A 19,646-nucleotide genomic window follows, 5' to 3' on the forward strand; every position below is an offset into this window, starting at 1 on the left:
CAGCTGTTATTTTTTAATTTGAACATGTAAAAAAATACATCATAAAAACACAACAGACAGATACTGCAAAATGCTACAAGAAATGGCTCTTAGATGTCCTTATTCAAAAACACGCCAGAGCAGTTATCCTAAATCAGAACAGGAGCATTATGCTTGAGTTCCAGTGGTAAGCAGCTGAAGCCACAAAATTTAAAACCTTAAACAAGGCAAAACCATTGTTACAGGAAAATCAGTTTCTCCCCCGCTCCAATAATTTTAGTATTGAAGTATTATTCTGCAGCTATTCTAGAACATCACATGATACAGTGTTCAGTACACCTCTTAATATATGGCCAAAACAGGACATTGGATTATGCAATCAAAATGGTCCTTTCTGGATAGAAAATCATCTAAACTATGAAACAAGAAGTTCGATGAACCTTGCTCTGTGGAGAGGTCTGATGACTATGTAAACATTTGAATATGCCATGATTTAAGCAACAGGGTAATCAGAATCACGGATTTTCTTCTAATGTGTATGACATTTGGAACAGATTTTAGCACAATTCAGTTTGCATTTGGCTGTTTTGTGTTGTTGTTTGGGGGGGGGGTTGGTGTGTGTGTGTGTGTGTTTATTTTTTGATTTGGAAAAGCATTAATCAGCTTTGCAAAGTGTAAGCGCCATGCCCTTCCAAAATTATTTCCACTCAGCATTACACCATTTGAAATTGTTTTTCCTCAGATGATTGCTCATTTTGGAAATTTCTGTAATTGCAGGAAAAAATTAAATGTTTTTCATATCATTACAGTTGATAGGGAAGAGCAGGGTAAAAATCCCACCAGATCAAAGGTGAGCAGAATCTCTCTTAGATGCCTCTACACTGCATGCAGAGGGAGCTGATTTTTTTGCACAAGATGTCTCTGTCAGCTGGGATAAACTGCAAGGCATCACACCTTACAGCTGGTCCATGATGTTTCAGCTCTTCTACAAAAGCAGGCAGATAGTTTACTAACCTGTCAACTTCTGCTCCTCTTCATCATTTCTCAAAGCCCTTTCTCTTGACTACAGCATTCTGGAAAAAGCCCAACTGTTACTGGAATTTGCAGCCTTGTACATTTCTTAAATGCCCAGCCTTCTGCCATCCCTGGATTGCAATGAGTTGGAAAGAACATACTTTCCTTAAGAATTTCCTATCTGAAAAGTGCTTGAAAACTGACATTTGGACTAGACTAGGAATGTGAACTGTAAGTCCATGGAGGTCTGGCTGTGTAAAAATACATAAAACACCAGTTTTGCTTTAAATGTGATAGGTTGCTGGTATTTCCATTTGTTGCATCTCTCATAGGAAAGTAACCTGGAGAAATACCAGCAACTCTGAAATACTACTATTTCAAAGTTAATAGAAAGTGTTACTTGATTCCCAGAGCACTTGTTTAATTTTCAACAGGTTTCACTGCAAGTTTGTCCCTAATGTCAGGCACTTAACTGAGAAGATAATCAGTAAACAGATCTCTTACGCACAATCCTCCCTTTTCAAATTCCCACAACTACAAGTATCATTTCGTCACTCAAGTTTCCCCTTAGAAATTGTATAAACTTTACAACATTTCTTTTACCTTCAAATTAAATGAATATGCCATCTAAATCACTCAAGTGACCATTCAATGTAAATCTTTTATTCTGTGCTCAACAGTAAAGTAATTCTCACAAAATTCCCAATACCTTTGCCTTTAGGTAGCTTTTGTGACAGATAAACTTACAGAAGTATAAAACATACTGTTTACAGTTCCATTCTCACAAGGTTCTCCTCCTTTCTTCTACTACTGACCTCCAGAAAGGTAATCTGCTTTCTCCCTTTCTCTTTGTAAGCAATATGGGTCCACATTATCCTGTTTTGCCTTTTTGACTTCTTACGCATTATTTTTTTTCCTGTCAAAAAAGATCTTGGCATGAGGCCTTAAAAGCAGGAAGTTCCATTTCTTACCCTGTTCCAAGACCACTCAAACTCTGACTTAAGATTACTGTACGCAGAATACTTTAAATAATAATAAATAGCAGTGATAGAATCCTAAAGTTCAGAAACTATACAGAAAGTTTTACGTGTAATAGTTAGCAATAATAAACCCTGATAACTTCTAGGCTCATTAATGTCCCATTCAAAACACATATCAGACAAACTTCCCTCACAGTTACTATCTAATAACAGTGTGACAAGACTCCAAGCTGGCCACAGCTCCTTTGTGGATCTGCCCAAACATCTATCTTATAGTGAGCTCCCTAGTGATGAAGAAACAAGCTTTTAAATGTAAAAGCCTGGCTTGATTAGAATAGTTAGCCTTTTCAATCAAAAATACTTCAAATTTACAGAGACAAAAATAAAATTAAGGTTTATTTTGAAAAGTCACCTATGTCCTTCATGATCTTGCTGATACTTTCCCACAGTATCCTACATTAATGTATGTGACTAATCCAATCTGTAGCTTCTTGGATTATAACCAACCCTTCACAAGGTCTCCTAGTCCCTAAAAAGTTTTTCTTTCATCAAAGAGAACCGGGTGTATGGCTTGTAAAGATGCCACACTTAGTCCACAGTAAATGTGGATGTCTTCTATACTGTGTAGAGAGACATGAGCAGAAATCTGTCAAAGACTATACTACATGGTGTTCTTATTAAATACTTGTAAAAACACTCTCACAATAGCTCAATGACATGGAATGAATTAATGATCACTACTAGTGAAAATATGAATTTGTAGAGTTAAAAAATTTCTATAGGTATTGGGTAACCTGGAAAAAAAATAATGTTGTGATCATCTAACCATGTGTCGTCCACAAGAAGCATGTGCTCCCACCATTATATGCTGTTCCAGCAAAGTCACAAATGGGTTCATCTCTGCTACACAAATGGAGGGGTCCATTGAGAAGCTGCTGGAAGCTCTCCAGTCCTATGCCACAATATTCACATCAGTATCAGGTCTCTTGACCATCTTATCCCACTGTGGGATAAGGACATAACAAGGTTCCTTGTTGCAGGGGATGTATTTATGGCTTCTTTTCCCTTGTTATGTTAGAGACCCCAGCTCTGTTGATGCCATTAGCCAAGCTCTGTTGAACTGGAGAAACCAAACAGTAAAAAAAAGAACAGTGAAAGTATTTTGTGATATCAGGATGTAGGATATTAAGGCATTTGATGTGAACGTTTATCTTGGTAGTTTTGGATATCTGTAGTCAATCTCTAAAATTCAACAAACTTGAACTTCTTAAGTATCTGCTAAATAACTTACGCTTAACCCTATACGATATAAATGGAAGTCTTACAGAAGAGAATGCCAGCCACAGAGCCTCTGGAAATGCCACGAAGAATCCTCCACAAGCCTAATGGAAGGCAAGAAGCTGCCATATTTACAAAGCACGAATTTGCCGTCCACAAAGAGCAATGATGTGACTAGCGTGTTACATAACACAGAGATGCAAACACTCATATTTACCTGACCTAATTCAGTAGCTGAGATTTAATCCATTGCACAAAAATAGGCTTCTTAACCTTTGGCAACACGTGTGACTGTTTGATCTATTAGCACCCCCTTTTGGTCAACTGTTGGAGACATGTTAAAGAAAACCAGATATCGCAGCACAGGTAATCAGATCACAACACAGAGATGAAGCAAATCCTTGATGAAAACCTCACGAGCCTCATGAAGAATGAGGGCAGTCATTAAGAAGTAAGTCTAAATGCTGTTTTAACTGTTCTCATACTGAATGATCAGGGCACCAGTAGGTGTGGATATACATACACGCAGAAGCAGAAGCCGTGATGAACCATTCAAAACCTTGAACAGATTCTTAGAAAACCAACCTTTTTTAATATTATGGCATTTATCAGGAATAATAAAAGCTTCACAGCATACAGCCACCATAATGACATTAAATTCTGAACAAAAAGAACATGGAAACACTGCCAGCTCAGAACTTCCACAGCATCCAACCGAGCCACACGCTGCAATTAAGTAGACTAAAACCAAATCAGTATAATGTTCTGCCATGTAAAATACAGACATTAATGACTGCCTGTTATATGATGTCGAATACAGTACAGATCACAGAATGCAGCCCCCATATAATGTGTTTTATAAAGACAGCTTGTAAAGTTGAACTTGTGAGAGATGAACTCTAAGTGGAGTGGGATAATAGTTCCTCGGTATTAGATTCACAGTTGTAATTAAAGTGATAAAGACCTAACAGAGTCAATGGTATTTTATTTTTACCAGGATACATTTATTATTCCTATTACATCCCAACATAAACAAACTATGAAATATAATGCCAAATACTGCCTGTGGAGACCATGTAGTTCTATTTTGTAGTGTGAACTGCAGGAATATACAGTTACATTCTCAGGCAATATTGACACATCGTAATTCTTCCTTCGCCTACAAAATGATGTTAAATTATAAACACAGTAAATTACATTTCTGAATGGATGAAAGGAATGCCTATTTATTTAATTTAAACTACTGAAATTTCTATATTAAGTGGCAAAAAAGATCAAAATTGATAACAGAAATTTATTAACACTGCTTCTATGCAAAATGTGTATACATATATATTCCAGGTATGTGGAAAACAGGGCAGGAACTGATTGTGCTTTTGTTAGGCAAATGTGCATTATTAAAAGAAGCAATGGTCATATAAAGGTACTGAAACATGAAAATAACTAAGCATTTGACTTGTGACTTGTAATTCAGTGTGTATCTTCAAAGCTAAATTTTCTGTTCAACTGCCTTTAGAAACATTAAATGAGTTATATCTTCAAGTAGTAAATATTTAAGTAGAAAAGAATCAAATTTTAGTTATTTTATGTTCTACTTCAATTATCTTATGGATAGGAAAACGTTATTGATGTATCTGCAGACAACAAGGTATCAACTGAACCACAGCACTATGCAAACATAGCCATAGTCCTTCCAGAACTACTGCAGGACCAGAGCAGTATAGCTGCTCCCGGCACCCCAGTTAAGTCCCAGGACAAGTGTCAGCTCTCTTAAGACACAGCTTGACTTGCCCACCATCAGTTTCCCTCATTCAACCAGCTTTCTAATGGTCAACAAAGATGAAGATTAGCTCTGACTTAGTGCCAAGCCTGCACTGCCCCCAACTTAAACAGGCCCCTCTGAGCTGCTCTCCAGCTAGCTAATTGAGCTGACACCATTTCGCACACAACAAAGGCAAGCACAACCCTTCAGAAGGCTCTGCAATAGCCATACAGTAAGCACAGGCCCATTCAACCTACTCCCGCAGAGCTATATGAATGTCTCCACTCTGCTTTTTAGCATTGTGCCTTGTAGCAGCATTAATAAGGTGGGTACATGCATGGCACAAGCATATACACGATGAAAATAGCTTCAGCTGAGGAACAGTTCAGGCAAAAAGCACAGAGCTAGCTTGGGTTCAAGCTGCACATACTGAAACAGTTCTCTGCAAGTCCCAGGCTGACAGCAGACTGTTTCTGCATGTGCTTGGATGCAAACTCTGTCACTTACCTGCAACTAAACTTCTGAACAAAGTCATACCAGTGCTTCTAGACCCTCATATGCATGAGATTCAAAGTATGCTAGTGGTCTCCCCCAGATTACAGCAAAGAGACTGAAAATGGGTGAAAGGGGCTTAGCATGCTAAGAATAAAATGACCCAAAATTATTTAAATACTTTTGTCATAAAAATTATAAAACTTTTAATAAAAGGTGATCTGATGTACTACTTTTACAGCAGTAGAATACATAATTTATAAGATGTCCAACTGCTGCCAGGTGACAGGAATTCTGAACTACTGCCACCTGTACAGTTGCTGATCAGCAATTTCATGACACACTACTCTCCAAACGAGAAGATCTAATCTTAGAAATCAGCCTCAAAATCACAATCCGAGAACAGCAGGTTCCCTTGTGAACCAGTGGAAACCTCTTGCAGGCGCGTCAGCTGAAAAGCAAATACTAGAAATGCTGCAAAGCCCATATCAACTATCAACTGAATTTTATGTATCTGGTTAGAAAGCCTAATAAAGTTAAAAAGGAAGAGGGAAAAGTTACGTAGGGAGTAAATACAAAATAAACAGGTGACATATTTGCTCTGATTGTGCTTTCTAAATGTCAAACTTCTCCCCCCACACACACATTAAGGCATTCATACAACTAGACAGTAACTATAAACTGTGCTCTCTTTATAGTAAGAACAACAGAAGTCAAAGGGTTTAATTCCAAAACTGTGAGGAATGAAACTAATGTTCCACTACCCACCTCTGTCTTAGGGAAGTTTATGCATTTTGAACAAGAGCCTTTGAATCATGTAACATTAAGCAAAAAAAAATTAGTAAAGATTCCTCTGTGTTTGCAAACTGGTTTATGGCATAGTATGGTCCTGTGTTTCAGCCTCATCCTTTCCTCTTTATTTAGCCTTTCTATCTGACTGCAGTTGTAGGCTTAAGTAATACTTATTCTAATTACCTAAAGTAATAGCAATGTCTGTAAAACATGGCATATAAACAAAGGCAACTTCTTTCTTACATATATTTAATGCCCTCAAACAATTGAACTTAAACTACTGAACTAAACCATGGTACAAAAAACAATCCTATAAAGTGATACTGGAAAACTACATCTTGGTTTATAATGGTTAAAAAAAGTCCATGAAGCTATTTGGCTAGTAAGCCTCAGGTGTTGGGCAGCTATGAAAAAATGTATTTAAGACCAATCTATTGATTTGTGTTTGTAGTACTTTGTAAAAGCCACTTAAGAGGCAGGCAAATCCCTCACAAATGGAATGCAACATACAGAAGCCGGTCACTTCCAGAACCGCATGCTCTCAGCAGCTGTTCTAGATAAGAATGGGATAATATAGCTAATATTACTGTGTACGATTTTATGCCACCTTTGCTTTGTCAGCTTTCATAGAATCACAGAATGGTTTGGGTTGGAAGGGACCTCAAAGATCATCTAGTCCCAATCCCCCTGCCATGGGCAGGGACACCTTCCACTAGTCCAGGTTCCTCAGAGCCCCACCCAACCTGGCCTTTAAACACTTGTCTCAGCCATTTTACTCTTCAATTTCCTTCCCAACATTAAGCTTTTGTCCTCAACTCCTTTTTGAACTGTTGCCGTTCCACAGTTATCAGGTACCTTGGCTACTCTCCTTTGTATCACACACCTTAATCACACCACAGCCCATTTGTTAATTCTTCTGCCTATCCACATCATTCCTTTGTTGGCATATTTCCAACTTCCTTTTCACACACCTCTGAGTGGAACAACCCCCATGGTATCTCAATAGATCTTTGCCTACTGAGTTACATGCAGAGAAGATAGCATCTTACAAGAAAGAATATAATCTGATTTTTCAAGTCAGCTTCTGCGCTAACATTAACAGTCTGAACACAAACTCTGTCAGACCATGCCATCAGGACCCTACAGGCACTAACAGGTCTTAACGGCCCTGACCAGCCTCATCCAGGGCCTCCATGACCACCCCCTGCCTGTGGCCCTGGAGCTCCATTTAAGCTCAGCTCTGGATCTTCCACCCTTGCCTAAGCGACATCATTAAGTGTATCTGCCTCTAGCCCTGGCTCTGGCTCCTGTCTCTCAGCCTGGCTAGACTCCTCACCCAAGCTGCAGTATGACTCCAGTCCTGTTCAGACCCTGTTGCCTGGATGGACTTCAGAAACACGTTGCAGCTTGTCTCCAAACATGTCTCTTTTGCTCCTGAAAGGACTCCTCAGACAGACCCTGGACCTCACTTATGACTGCTGTGTCTGGGACGGTTGATGGACCCCTATAACCAGCACCCAGCTGTCCTCATGTACAGATGCTCTAAGACTGTGCACTGGTCATGAGGGCACTGTGCCTGCTGGGATCAGGCTTGGCTTCCAGCTTGCCTTACCTTCAGGAGCAGCCAGCCTTTGCTGCTCCAGACTCTTCACTAGTCATTAAATCCACATCAAATTCTAGGGAGATTGGAGTGTTTCCAGTGTATGCAACATATTTACACTTGTTTTTCAGCCTCATTACTTTGAAACAAATGCACAGGACTTAATTTTTATGTAATCTCTCTATCATGACCAATTCTAAAACTTATCTCTTTTTTAAAAAAGATACTAAACACACAGGTTTTTTGTTGTGAGTACCAGTGTGATTAATTAGCTTCTACAATACACATCTGTCTTTAGCTTAAAACAAATGGTTGGCTGCAATGTAAGCAACATATGCAAGTGTCTCCAAGTCTTAAAATATTACCACATCAGAACTTTTAAGTGCTATTCTACGTGCAAGTGCAACTAACAATTACAAGGCACTAGTTTTGGGGGTGGGTGGGGGAAATCCTTTATTCTAGAGGGTACTGTATCAGCATCTGTAGTCTGATGAAGGATAAATTATTGTACATTAGAAAAATAATGTAATGAAACTACCAAGGTACTTAAATGACATCCACTTTAAAATAAAGCCTGAGTGCCCTGCTGTTCCATCACTATCCTACTTCATTTTTTCCCCATTTATCACTGTTTATTAACATAAACACACCTTACAAGCATATTTGGAGAACTCAAGCCGGGGAATAAAAATAACCTCATCAGTTTACCCTATTTGTGTGTTCCCTTATATGCTGACCTTCTCCTCCTCCACTGGTAGTACTCTTTCTTTTTTCTAGTCTCTTTTCATATTCTTACTATCTGAGCAGCTATTAGCTCCCTGAAAGGAGACTCCTAGCCTTGCTATTGCTCACTCTTTTCTAAAGTGGAATAAACCCTTAAGGCAAAACTGGCGTTTCAAATGCAAACCTTATTCTTGAATTCCAGTTCAGACAACAACATTTGGATTATTTGTCTCTTTCTCCAGTAGGCACAATCAACACTGACATATGGCAAAACATCACGGCTGCAGAATTTCACTTCAAATAACTTAAGCAGCACATACAAATACTCCTTGAATACATGACAGAAAAGTCAAAGCTACTGCATGAAGAACTCTGCTGTTTTTTCCCTTCATTTAAAATACAGTGGGTTTACTGAAAGCAGTAAGCGTCTTGTTTATTCTTGGGTCTTTAAATAGCCACAAAATACATCTCTGGTTTTATAATGAAAGACGGTACTTCTGAACATTACTGACATCAGATACAACATCCAGAAAAATCTCTACTTAAAATTACTGAAAAATACAGAAAAGATGGAAAGTTAAACAGTTATCCTCTGCAACAAAATTCTGGCTTGGACTTTAATACAAATGGCATCACCAACAATACTTTAGTAGACTGACAGCAAATGACATCAGAAGTATTTACATATAAAGTATACAGTCAAAAAAGATAGGTCTTCAAATATTTCCTATAAAATACATCAAATCTGTTATTTAAAACATAATGAATAGAAGCTGTTTACGAAATCTTTCATGTTAACACTCCAGGAATAAGCAGCTGTAAGAATTGTTTGCCCACACACATTCTGGAGCTGCCTACAGTCTGTCTAGTTGAGTCAGAAGCTCATTTACTTCCTCAACATCAGTCACAGGTCAAGGGAATATTAAGAGAGACAGAAATTCCTGCAACTAGAAAGTGGCTTGTTAACAAAACAGTACCTATACATACTGTTATACTGTCAGGAGGAAACAACTGCACTTTGAAACTCAGACAGAAATACACCATTCATTTCTTAGGAAATACAGAAACATGCATACACCATTCATTTCTTAGGAAATACAGAAACATGCATTATAAAGAAGGTAATGTTAAGTTTTTGGCCTGCCTCCTGCTAGCTTAACAGTTTTATTAGAAACAATAAAAGATGTGATCTTAAAAGACAGTTTGGAAGTATACTTTGTAACACACAGAATCAAATTCTTACAAAAGAATTTAAAAACCTTACCAAAATCCACTGCATTGTCATGAGAATTAAAACATGTACATAAATAAAATATATAAATTATACAAACTTACTTAAACTATGAGTATAAAAAGTTTTTTAAAAATTTGAGGGTTTTTTAAACTTTGTGAGGAGGTTCAAGCTTGCCTGCTAACTGTATAAGCCTCTCAGCATTTCAGTCTCTTGTAACAGACAATTTTATCTATGGCAGATGATTTGGCCAACAGCAGAAAAATCAACAGCAGCCTGGAAGGGTGGGGTATGTTTAATTTCTAGCTTTTCTTAAAATACTAAAAAATTTATGTCATGCCTTATGATAACAAAACAAACAAAAAAGGCAAACAGGCATGGTCCACTTTTAAAGAACCAAACATGTGCAAGTTTAAGAACAGTTGTTTTACTACATCACAGAGAATTGCATAAATCATAGTAACTATGAACTACGATATTGCCTGTATCTCTAGAAATTTACCTTATGCCTAACACTGTTTTCAAGCATGCTTACAGCTCAGATTCCTTTTAAAACAACAACCTGACGGAAACAGTCACAAGGTTGGTGATGATGAGAAATTATTACTATACTAAATAGATGATTTGTCCATAGAATATTATACAAAGACGTCAGCAAAAGCAACATTCAAAATTGAGAATACAGATAAAAGCTGAAAGTATCAACCATATTAACTGTAATTGGTGTTTCCACCCTCAATATTCATCAATATGCACTTAAAAACAGGCAAGATCTCCCACAGTGCCACAGAAGACCTATCACATTGGTCTAATTCACCAAGAGCTATACAATAGTTTAATTTCCTACTGTTGATTTTATTTGCATTTATCTCCTGCCAAAACCAGAGGTATTGGATACTGTTTTGCTTGTGTCTAGCTGTGAGTGAAAGGCCAAAGCAGCACTGTACTGAGGCAGATGGTATAAAATTTGCAAGTTACTTTGGGCTTTGGAATTTAACAACTTCTGAATCTCACTCGTGCATTTTGATTGTGCCTGCTTTTGTGCAGAACAGCTTTGAAAGCGACCGTTCCCATCAGTCAGAAATACAACCCATTCCAACTTTCTACTGGGCTTTTCCAACCATATAAAAATATTGCATCAAGTTCATATGTGTAATGGAATAACATGGTTAACTGAGCTGTAATGCTCAAACCTACATTAAAGCAACATCAAGGTCATTTTTATAACCCAAAATATATTATTTTCCCAGTATGAGTTAAATCTGCTAAATAGTATATATTAAGCTACCACCACTAAGGCAAATTTTATTATTTTGTTAACACAGATTTGAAATTCTATCTATTGACAGCTGGCATTCAAATTTGCCTTCTCCATGTATTCATACGGCATTTCATAATCTTTCTTTCAATTTATTCATTTGAAAAAACAAAAAGGTGCTTTAAGATACATTTCTGCTAAACTTCAAGATACCAGATATTTGGTATTAGGAAATAACAACATGAATTTCCATTAAAAAAGTTTTGGGTTTTGTTTTGAAAACCAAGTGAGCGTCATTTTCAAACACAGTGTCAGAAGCTAATTTAAATTGTTTAGTCCCTGAAGAAAAGTATTAGGTCCATCTACTTTGGGATACTAGTGCCAACAAGCTTCATCTCTACCCTCCAAGGCTTTTGTGTTTGGGGTTTTTTTTCTCTTTTGGTGGGGATTTGGAGTTTTATTCATATCTCCGTTCTTCTTCTAATCTTCAAAGTAGAGAGAAGATTATTAGGTTCTCAGACCAGTAGATTTACAGGAAAAGTTATTCTAACATGCAATAATCCTTTTTTTAATGCTGCACCAAACTTTAGGTAAAGTGACCTGTAGTTCTGAGCCCACAATGACTAGTTGCACAGAGCTGGTAAGAAGAGCTTTCAGCTGTTCTAATGCAGAAGCAAGCACGTCACTTATTTACTAGTTATCTTTCAAGACAGAAACAGCTTAAACGTTTGTCTGTTTGTCTCTATTGCTGAAAAGACTGTCATTGCTTCCCCTTTGGGTTTCTAATTCTGAAAGTGAAGGAACGAAATGTATTAAAATATGTAACTCCGTAGCATATGTCCAATAAGGAACAGCAATTTAAGAAGCCTCATCAGGAACATTTTGCAGTCATAATGCCTGCTCTGCTTACTTCTCCACAACCACTCCAGAACAACACCTCTCTCCCTTGCCCCCATGCTCAAACTCTGGTTCTCCTACCCTATCTCCCCCTTCTGCCCCTCTTACATATTTCTACCTCTTCCTCACCTAGACCAATACTGAAAGTACCTGAATGTTAAGGCACATTATGGGCGTTCCATACAACTTTAAGAGTAAGAATGATCTGGATCTTAGCTCACTAGAAGTTGTGAATTAGAAGAAAGCTAAACTACATGATACATGGAATTTTTTCACTTTTTCATTTCTCCAATCTGTGATTGTATTCTTCACTTCGATAGCAACATCCTACTGCTCTGAAGTTTCATCCCACCCAACATCTCCACTTCTCCATGGGGGCTTTCCAAAGCTTCCTCTTTCCATTTTAAAGGAAAGTGGGACCACTCCTATAGCCTACTTCCCATAATGCCAGAGAAGCCAAATGTGGAAATCTGAAACACCATTCTGGTTCACCAGAGCCACTCTGACCTTCTAATAAAGGCACCCATGGACAAGACATCAGCCATGAATACGACTGGTATGTTGTTGTCCCATCACACCCTACACTACCGAGGCAAGCAGTGATGGATTAGCAACTTTGATATCCTATATACAGTACTGTAAAAGGGCTCAAAGTCATTCTACTTGTCAGAAATCTTCTCCTCTCTCTCTCTCAAAGCATGCAAAACTAATGGGGAAAGACAGCCTTCCTTCACAAGAGCCAGACACCAGATCATCATCAAAAGACATGTGACTAAAAAATCACCACTGATGATGCTTTCAGTCACTGTGAATATGCAAGATTTGGCTGCAAGACCCTCTCTTATCCACACAATCACTATTTGAACTGCATGGACAAAGTCAAAGGGAATGGGTTTTAAATAAATTCTACACTTAGATATACAGAACATCTACTTCTCTGAAACTACTGCTTCAGGCTGTCTGCAAGATCAAGCGAATACTCACTGCTGCCTCGAGTCTTGTTTTTAAACTTGTGCTCTTTAAGCGTACAAATGGCAGTTTTTCAGCTTTCTCTCCCCTTGCCACGTCCATTTGTCTCTCCACATCTTTCACCTTGAGTCTGCTCCAAACCTCACATCACCACAATCTTGCAACCAAAAAACTCCCTGGAGCTTTATTCCACATTTCAGTTCTCAGTTGTACTATTGTGTAGTCTGATTCACTGTACTTTCTCTGATATGCATTAAAAACAAAATCAATATTCAAGATAAAATTGTAAAATTCAAGTTAAATGTATGTTTTAACAGGTCTTTTTCCCCTACGAATAACCAAAGTGAAACTACGTATAAATACAAGTTATACAGCAAGGGCAAGACCTCAAAAAACTTTTTATCCTGGTCTTATCTTGAAATTTTACTACAGGTACTGTTTGCAGATGCAGTTAGCTATTGGAATTAATTTTGATGAAGTGCTGCAGAACTGTTTTTCTTTAAATAACGAAAACCAAAGCTTCTGATGCATCTGAACCTGGCACCACCACACATACATTATCCTGCACAGTGTATGAGAGGAAGTAGAAGATATGCATTACAGCTGGATGAAATAGTAAGTGATGTAACTGCTGCAACACACTACTTACTCCAAACTTTACAAAATTGTCACACTGGCTAGCACTAACACCAGCTAAATAGTGCTTCTATTAACCAGATGCATCTCTGTGCGTCTTTGTGTAGCACTTTGGTCTACCCAGATTTGGGAAGTCTACTAAGCCATATTTTAACATATGGCTTAGTATGAATGTGCTACAAAAAAGTCAACACTATTCTGAAGAAAGAAAAAAACCCTCAACAAAACAAATAATAAAACAATAAGCCCATTATCTTGAGGGGAAAAAAACACCTTTTTTTGAAAAGTTAATAAACATTTTTTCTGTTATTCATGAAAAAGCAAGACAGAAAATGAAACAGGTACCTTCTGTAAGTCTTTTCCTTTCCCACAAAAATGGTTTCCCCCTCTTTTTACTGAGGGGCACGCTTGCTTATGTAGAACATAACTGAAGAGCAAGATTTAAATGACATCCCAGGTTTCTTCATTCTCTTGAGCATATAGCATGAATTAGTAACAGGCTTTCTACTACACAAATGCCTGTAACTTTTTGCTTTCATAACCTCATGTTTCCATTTATGATGAAGCAGCAAAACACTTCCTGTCATGCTCAGAGTTCTTACAACAGTTACAAGAGGAAGGTAATACATTTTGAAGAATTATCATCTATCACTGAGAAGCGAGAAGAACAAGCCATTATCATGGTATGTAGGGACTATGTGGCCAGGTATTACATCTCCCTTCTGCAACAGAAATTGGTACCTTTGTACCCTGACTGCAATACTTTGTGAAATAAAGGGACTCTGAAACACTAAGTGGTTTTGGAACAAACAGCTGATTCCCAGCTCATTACAGATTCATCTTAAGTCTCTTCCCAGCTCCATGTACCCACATTTTCTAATGCAAGGAGACAATGCAATCTTTCCCAAGACAATGAACGACACTTAAAAGTCCCTCCTATGCTTTCATCCAATTCACATGAGACTTAAAGAAATATAACCGTATTACTTACATTATACCAAATCAAACTGTGGCTGCAGATAAGAGGTAAAAACTGAAGTAATTAGGTAAGACAGACAAAGGTGGTACAACTTTCATCCTAAAGAGGTCAAATTCAAAAGGGCACATTCAACGTAACTTCAGGCTCCTGAAGCCTTGACAGACCTTAGAGCACAAAAGCTTCAAAACTGATCCAAGAAAAGGAGGCACTTCCACTTTCTGGATCAGCTCAAACCATCTGCTGATGGTCTACTAGGCTCACCACTAGACAGAATCATGATGGACTCAGTAACCACTGCTTCAGTGATTTAAACTAGGCACACAGAACTTCATAAAGATATAAGGAATGTCGCTGCCAGTTCTTCTAAATTTCCGGACTAAATGCTTATTTCCTTATTGTGTTACCAGTAACTACTTCCAAATTATCAAGCAGCTTGGACATGCATATTTTGATGTGCTTAAACATTAGAGGGTGTCATATCTGTAAGAAACAAATACAACTCATGGAAATGAGTACAGCATCTCTCTTGTGACTACCAGAAAGTGATCTTGGGAATTGTTTTCAAAATCAGAGGGCAGTTATACTATTCTGTAATTGAAATTTTGAAAACTGGAGAACTATCAGAAGTTTCACATGGAAAAAAAAACGCAAAAAACACTGCTTGAATCATTTAATCCTTTAAAAACTTTAATCCTACAGTGCTGAAACAATAAGCTATGTTACCCTCATAACCTAACTTAGGTAAATAACATGAAACTGTAATTTAACCAAGTTGTACCAAACTTGACCAAACCTCACCCTGAATCTGTGTAAACAAAAGCACATTGCTGAAGTGACAGAAGAATCATTCATATGCCGTCACAGTTGCCAATTCCAGTATCTTCTCCAGTCATCTCCTAAGAACAGCGCTGCCTTCTATTGCTAGTGATTCTAACACTGATATTTACTTTAAGACAGACATCTAGCATACTAGTATTTTCTTTCTGTAGGTTGACAAAAACACAGATTACTCGGAAAACTTTAAATACAGTCTGAATTTATTGTAACAAAGCAGCTGCTTGTACCAAACTGTATCTGTCAAAATGCTTTTCTGAAAGGAAACAAGTATCCTAGATCTCTATACCCAATTGCAAGACATGCCGCAAACCACTGGCTTCTCAAAGAAGTAGGCTTTTGGATAGCTGCTGATCATTATAACTGGAAAATAAGCTTAAAGAGTTTGTATTAGAAGACCATTCAAAATTCCGTGAGGCAGGGAAGTTCCTTTACCCCCTTTTTAGAAAATTAGATGCAAGATACAAAAGCTAGAAATGGGACGGGTATACTGCCAAGCTTTAAGGCATCTACCTGTTCACTGAAATTTATACTAGAGTCATCTATCTTTCTGGTAAAACACAAAGGCAGGATTATATGGTATGCAAGAAACGTATCCACAAAAGGAAAACAAACCAAACAGCTGCTTTCAAGAAGCAATGGAAAGTACAGAAGCAAAAGATACACTTTCTCCCATGCGCGTCTATCTGATTTTATTACCTGTCTATGAACTGCAGGAAGACATGCTGAATTCAAAATTTAGAGCCCTGAATTTTTCTTAATTATGCATCTTGATTCTCCCTCCCAAGTACGGAGACTGCACAGGCTACTTAACACTTTTTGCATAAAACAGTAACTGACAAGAGAGGAAAGATCTAAGTTTCAGTGCCTACTTCATGAAGAAGATAATTAATTACTTTACTAAAATTATGTATTGAAGGACAGCCTCAACCATTCCTCCATATTGCCAAAACTATCTTACTCTGAAAATCTCTGAAAATCTGTTCCAAGAAAAATTTTATTCCTGCTCTTCCAACATGCAATGATAGCAAAGATGTGCAAAACTTTTAAAGAGACTCACAGTGCTCTTCCCTCCCTCTTCTCCAAGAAACCTGCATCAGGCCACTCTCTTACAGAATGTGAAGCTTAAGTTGCAGCGCCCCTCAGGCAAATACCTTCAATATCCCTCATATTAAAAAAAAAATTAAGGGACACTTAATTCTTCAGTCTCCCTCTGTGGCACTATTTCAAAGAATAAATTTCCTGGAAGAAATGCCAACTTAAGAGCCCCTACCTCACATTTCCATGCTGTTAATTTCCAACCCTGCTACACCCTACTGTTTGTTCTGGAATAACTGCTTAAAAGGTAGAGAGGAAAAACTTTAAAACAAACAAACAAAGTTATATTTAACCGGAATCAGGTGACTGATCTGAGATACCACATGGCACAGGCAACAGTTGTGTCAACACCACAGAGGACTAAAAGAAGGGCAGAAACAAGTAGTCAAACATGAACAGTAGGTTTCTGCATTAGCATAAAGGAACTCCTGAATTTATATTCACAGATTCCAAAGCATTTTTATGAGACCAAGAATTACCTTCAGCACTATAAAACATGTTACCTTAAGAAGGAGCAAGCAGCAGTAACCAATGGGACAGTCAGAACATAAAAAGTGGGGAAAAACAGTATGGCCATATTTCTTCTTTCTCTCCGTATTTGTGTATACATAGCTTTCTCTGTGTGTTTTTATATTTTTATATTTTAAAATATATATATATAAATACCCCACAGATTTTAAAAAATTACTGTGTATGCTTATACATAAAGATCTAAGTCGCATGGAAAAGCAAACCCTCCAAATCACAGTTAATGGCACTGAACTGTATTTTTCCTCCTGAACAGAAGGGACTCTTACAGAAACCTAAGTCCTGTGACATGCACAGAAGTAAACACACGCCCACCTCTTCAGCTTGAGGTCGGCTCATGTACTGGTCTTTCAGTACTGGTCTCTGCACTAATGAAACAAAGTCCCACCAAAAATTACAAAACGATTTCCAGCATTATTTTGATGAATCAACAAAAGAGTTCTACGTCCCTCCTGAAAAAAACCCAACAGATTTCGGGAAGGGGACAGAAAAACTACAGGGTTCAGAACAGGTGAAAGGGGTGAAGATCTCTGGGGACCGTGCTGGCGATAGCAGGAACCACCACGCTCTCCGGATCCTTGGCAGCCAGGTGAACGCTGCCCGCCGAGCCGGGACCCCCCCGCCGTTTGCATCAGCTCTGGCTCCGGGCGCCGCAAGGACACCGGCCGGGCGCTCGCAGCGAGGAAGACGGCAAAGGCAGGCACGGGCAGGCACGCACAGCCCCGGAGGAGGGCCTCGGCCGGACGCCCACTGGCAGCCCGGCCGCCCCCCACTCGCGGCGGGCCCCTGCGCGGCCCCCCCGGCCTGGCGCCCGAGGCGGCCACGGCAAAGCCGTAGGCCCGGGTCAGACTCCGGGAGCGCGGCCGCCCCCGCGACCGGCCGCCGGCAGGCCCCTGGCTGCAGCGGCGCTGGCCGGGCCGCCGGCGGAGCACCCGCAGTGCCCGTTACCTGGCCGGCGACAGGCGGGCCACGGCGACCCCGCTCCTCGCAACAAGGTGCTTCAGAGCCGCTGACATTGAGAAAGCCGCCGCCATGACGCTCGCTGCAGCCGCTGGGAGACGGCGGCGTCGCAGGGCCAAACCTCCTCCGCCCAGGCAGGAAACGCGAAGGCGAGGGCGGAAAGAGGGAGCGGGAGGGGCCGGCGGGAGGGTGTAAGGTGCAGTGCAGACAGTGCTGGGAAAGGGGCCGGCGAGGGTGGGCGGCTGCGGGCACCCCATTGCCAGCCACCCCACTGCAAGGTTAGGCCTGGGGCCCTGCATGCCCTCGGCCACCGGCGCCCCTTTCCCGGCGGCACCTCCGGCCCGGCAGCGCTTTCTGGCCGCTTTGGGCATGAGGCCGCCTTCTCGGTGGCGGGGGACGAGCCCCGGGAGGCTGGCACGGGCCCTACGGCCCTTCGGCCCCCGGGCAGAGTGGCGGGGCTGGCGGCTCTGCGTGCCTGGGGCAGGGCAGGGAGCCCTGGTGTCCCCAGAGCCCGGAGCCCCTCCTGCTTGGGCACAGAAGCTGCGGCACGGGTATTTTTGGCCCCGGAAAGATCCTGGTAACGCTTCACAGGCAAAATGGTGCACTCTGTACAAAGACATGGAAGATCTGACTTACTTTCTTGCACTTGTTTTTTAACATGCTGCATCGTTTCACCATCTAAAATGGTTCTGCGTTCATGGGTCATTAAGATAAGCAAGTCTGTAACATACTGTGGTACTTTCAGGAGTTCTGTCTTATTTTTAATCCAATTCCAGCTGTATTTCCTCTATTCAACCAAGGACGACTGGCACAACCCCTGTTCTCTTGGAGACTTATTTGTAATACATCAGCTGTAAAAGGGGAGTAAATAACAGTACTTATGCCCTGGGAGCATTATAGTGCTGTGTTCATGTTTAAAGAAGACAGACGGCTATAAATCAAGAGTCAAATATGATTGTGTTCGGTGCCAAAACCTCAAATGGCATAAAGTTTCCAAAAATGTGTGGTGCAAAAGCACAGTGTTATAGTATAATCTATAATATTGTAAAAGACTGAACAGATTTTGGCTCTGGGAGGAAAAAAAGGTGGTATTCTTAAAATTATTCTGATTATACTAAAAATCTGTTGACATTTTGAAAAAAAGCTTAGCTAAGGTTTCAGCTTAAATTTTACTGAAAAACTGAAAAAATACTTAGAAGTTTGTTAAACAAAAAAGTGATGAAATTCCTACGGGAGGAGATGTTGGATTTAACTAACTCTCTCTGCTTCTCTTCTTCTCCAGAAGAAGCCAGCCTTGTTCTCAATTTTGACAGCACAGTTTGACAGGGTCAGATACCAAAATTCTGCACAAACAAGTAAATTTAGCATTTTCCTGCCCCAAATAAAGGAAGGTGGAAGAAGAATAATTTTAATGGAAAGTTAAACAAACTTTCAAGAAATTAATTTTTGATGAGAACAAGCAACGCCCTTGTGTTGTATAATCCTAATTAAATGGCAGACCTAAAGCCATTATTTCATAGTCTTCATATTAATCAAAGGTTGCAAAATACTATCTATTGTAAATCATCCTATTAGAAATTTCCACTTTCAAATAGTTACGTTTCTATGCTTTCTTCCCATCAAATATTTCTGAATT

The 19,646-nt window shown here is 39.5% G+C and overlaps 1 protein-coding gene across 1 annotated transcript in view; it reads right to left on the bottom strand.

The window, feature by feature from the left end:
* Positions 1–18,347, bottom strand: part of NDUFS4 (NADH:ubiquinone oxidoreductase subunit S4) — a 48,251-nt gene extending 29,904 nt beyond the window's left edge. The window contains exon 1 of the mRNA XM_055791266.1: positions 17,999–18,347. Within this exon, the coding sequence (XP_055647241.1) occupies positions 17,999–18,309 (311 nt within the window). The 5' untranslated portion in view covers positions 18,310–18,347. The remainder of the gene's footprint in view (positions 1–17,998) is intronic.
* Between the last annotated feature and the right edge of the window lie 1,299 nt (positions 18,348–19,646).

The sequence above is a fragment of the Falco peregrinus genome, chromosome Z (assembly GCF_023634155.1).
Source record: "Falco peregrinus isolate bFalPer1 chromosome Z, bFalPer1.pri, whole genome shotgun sequence".
Taxonomy (NCBI): domain Eukaryota; kingdom Metazoa; phylum Chordata; class Aves; order Falconiformes; family Falconidae; genus Falco; species Falco peregrinus.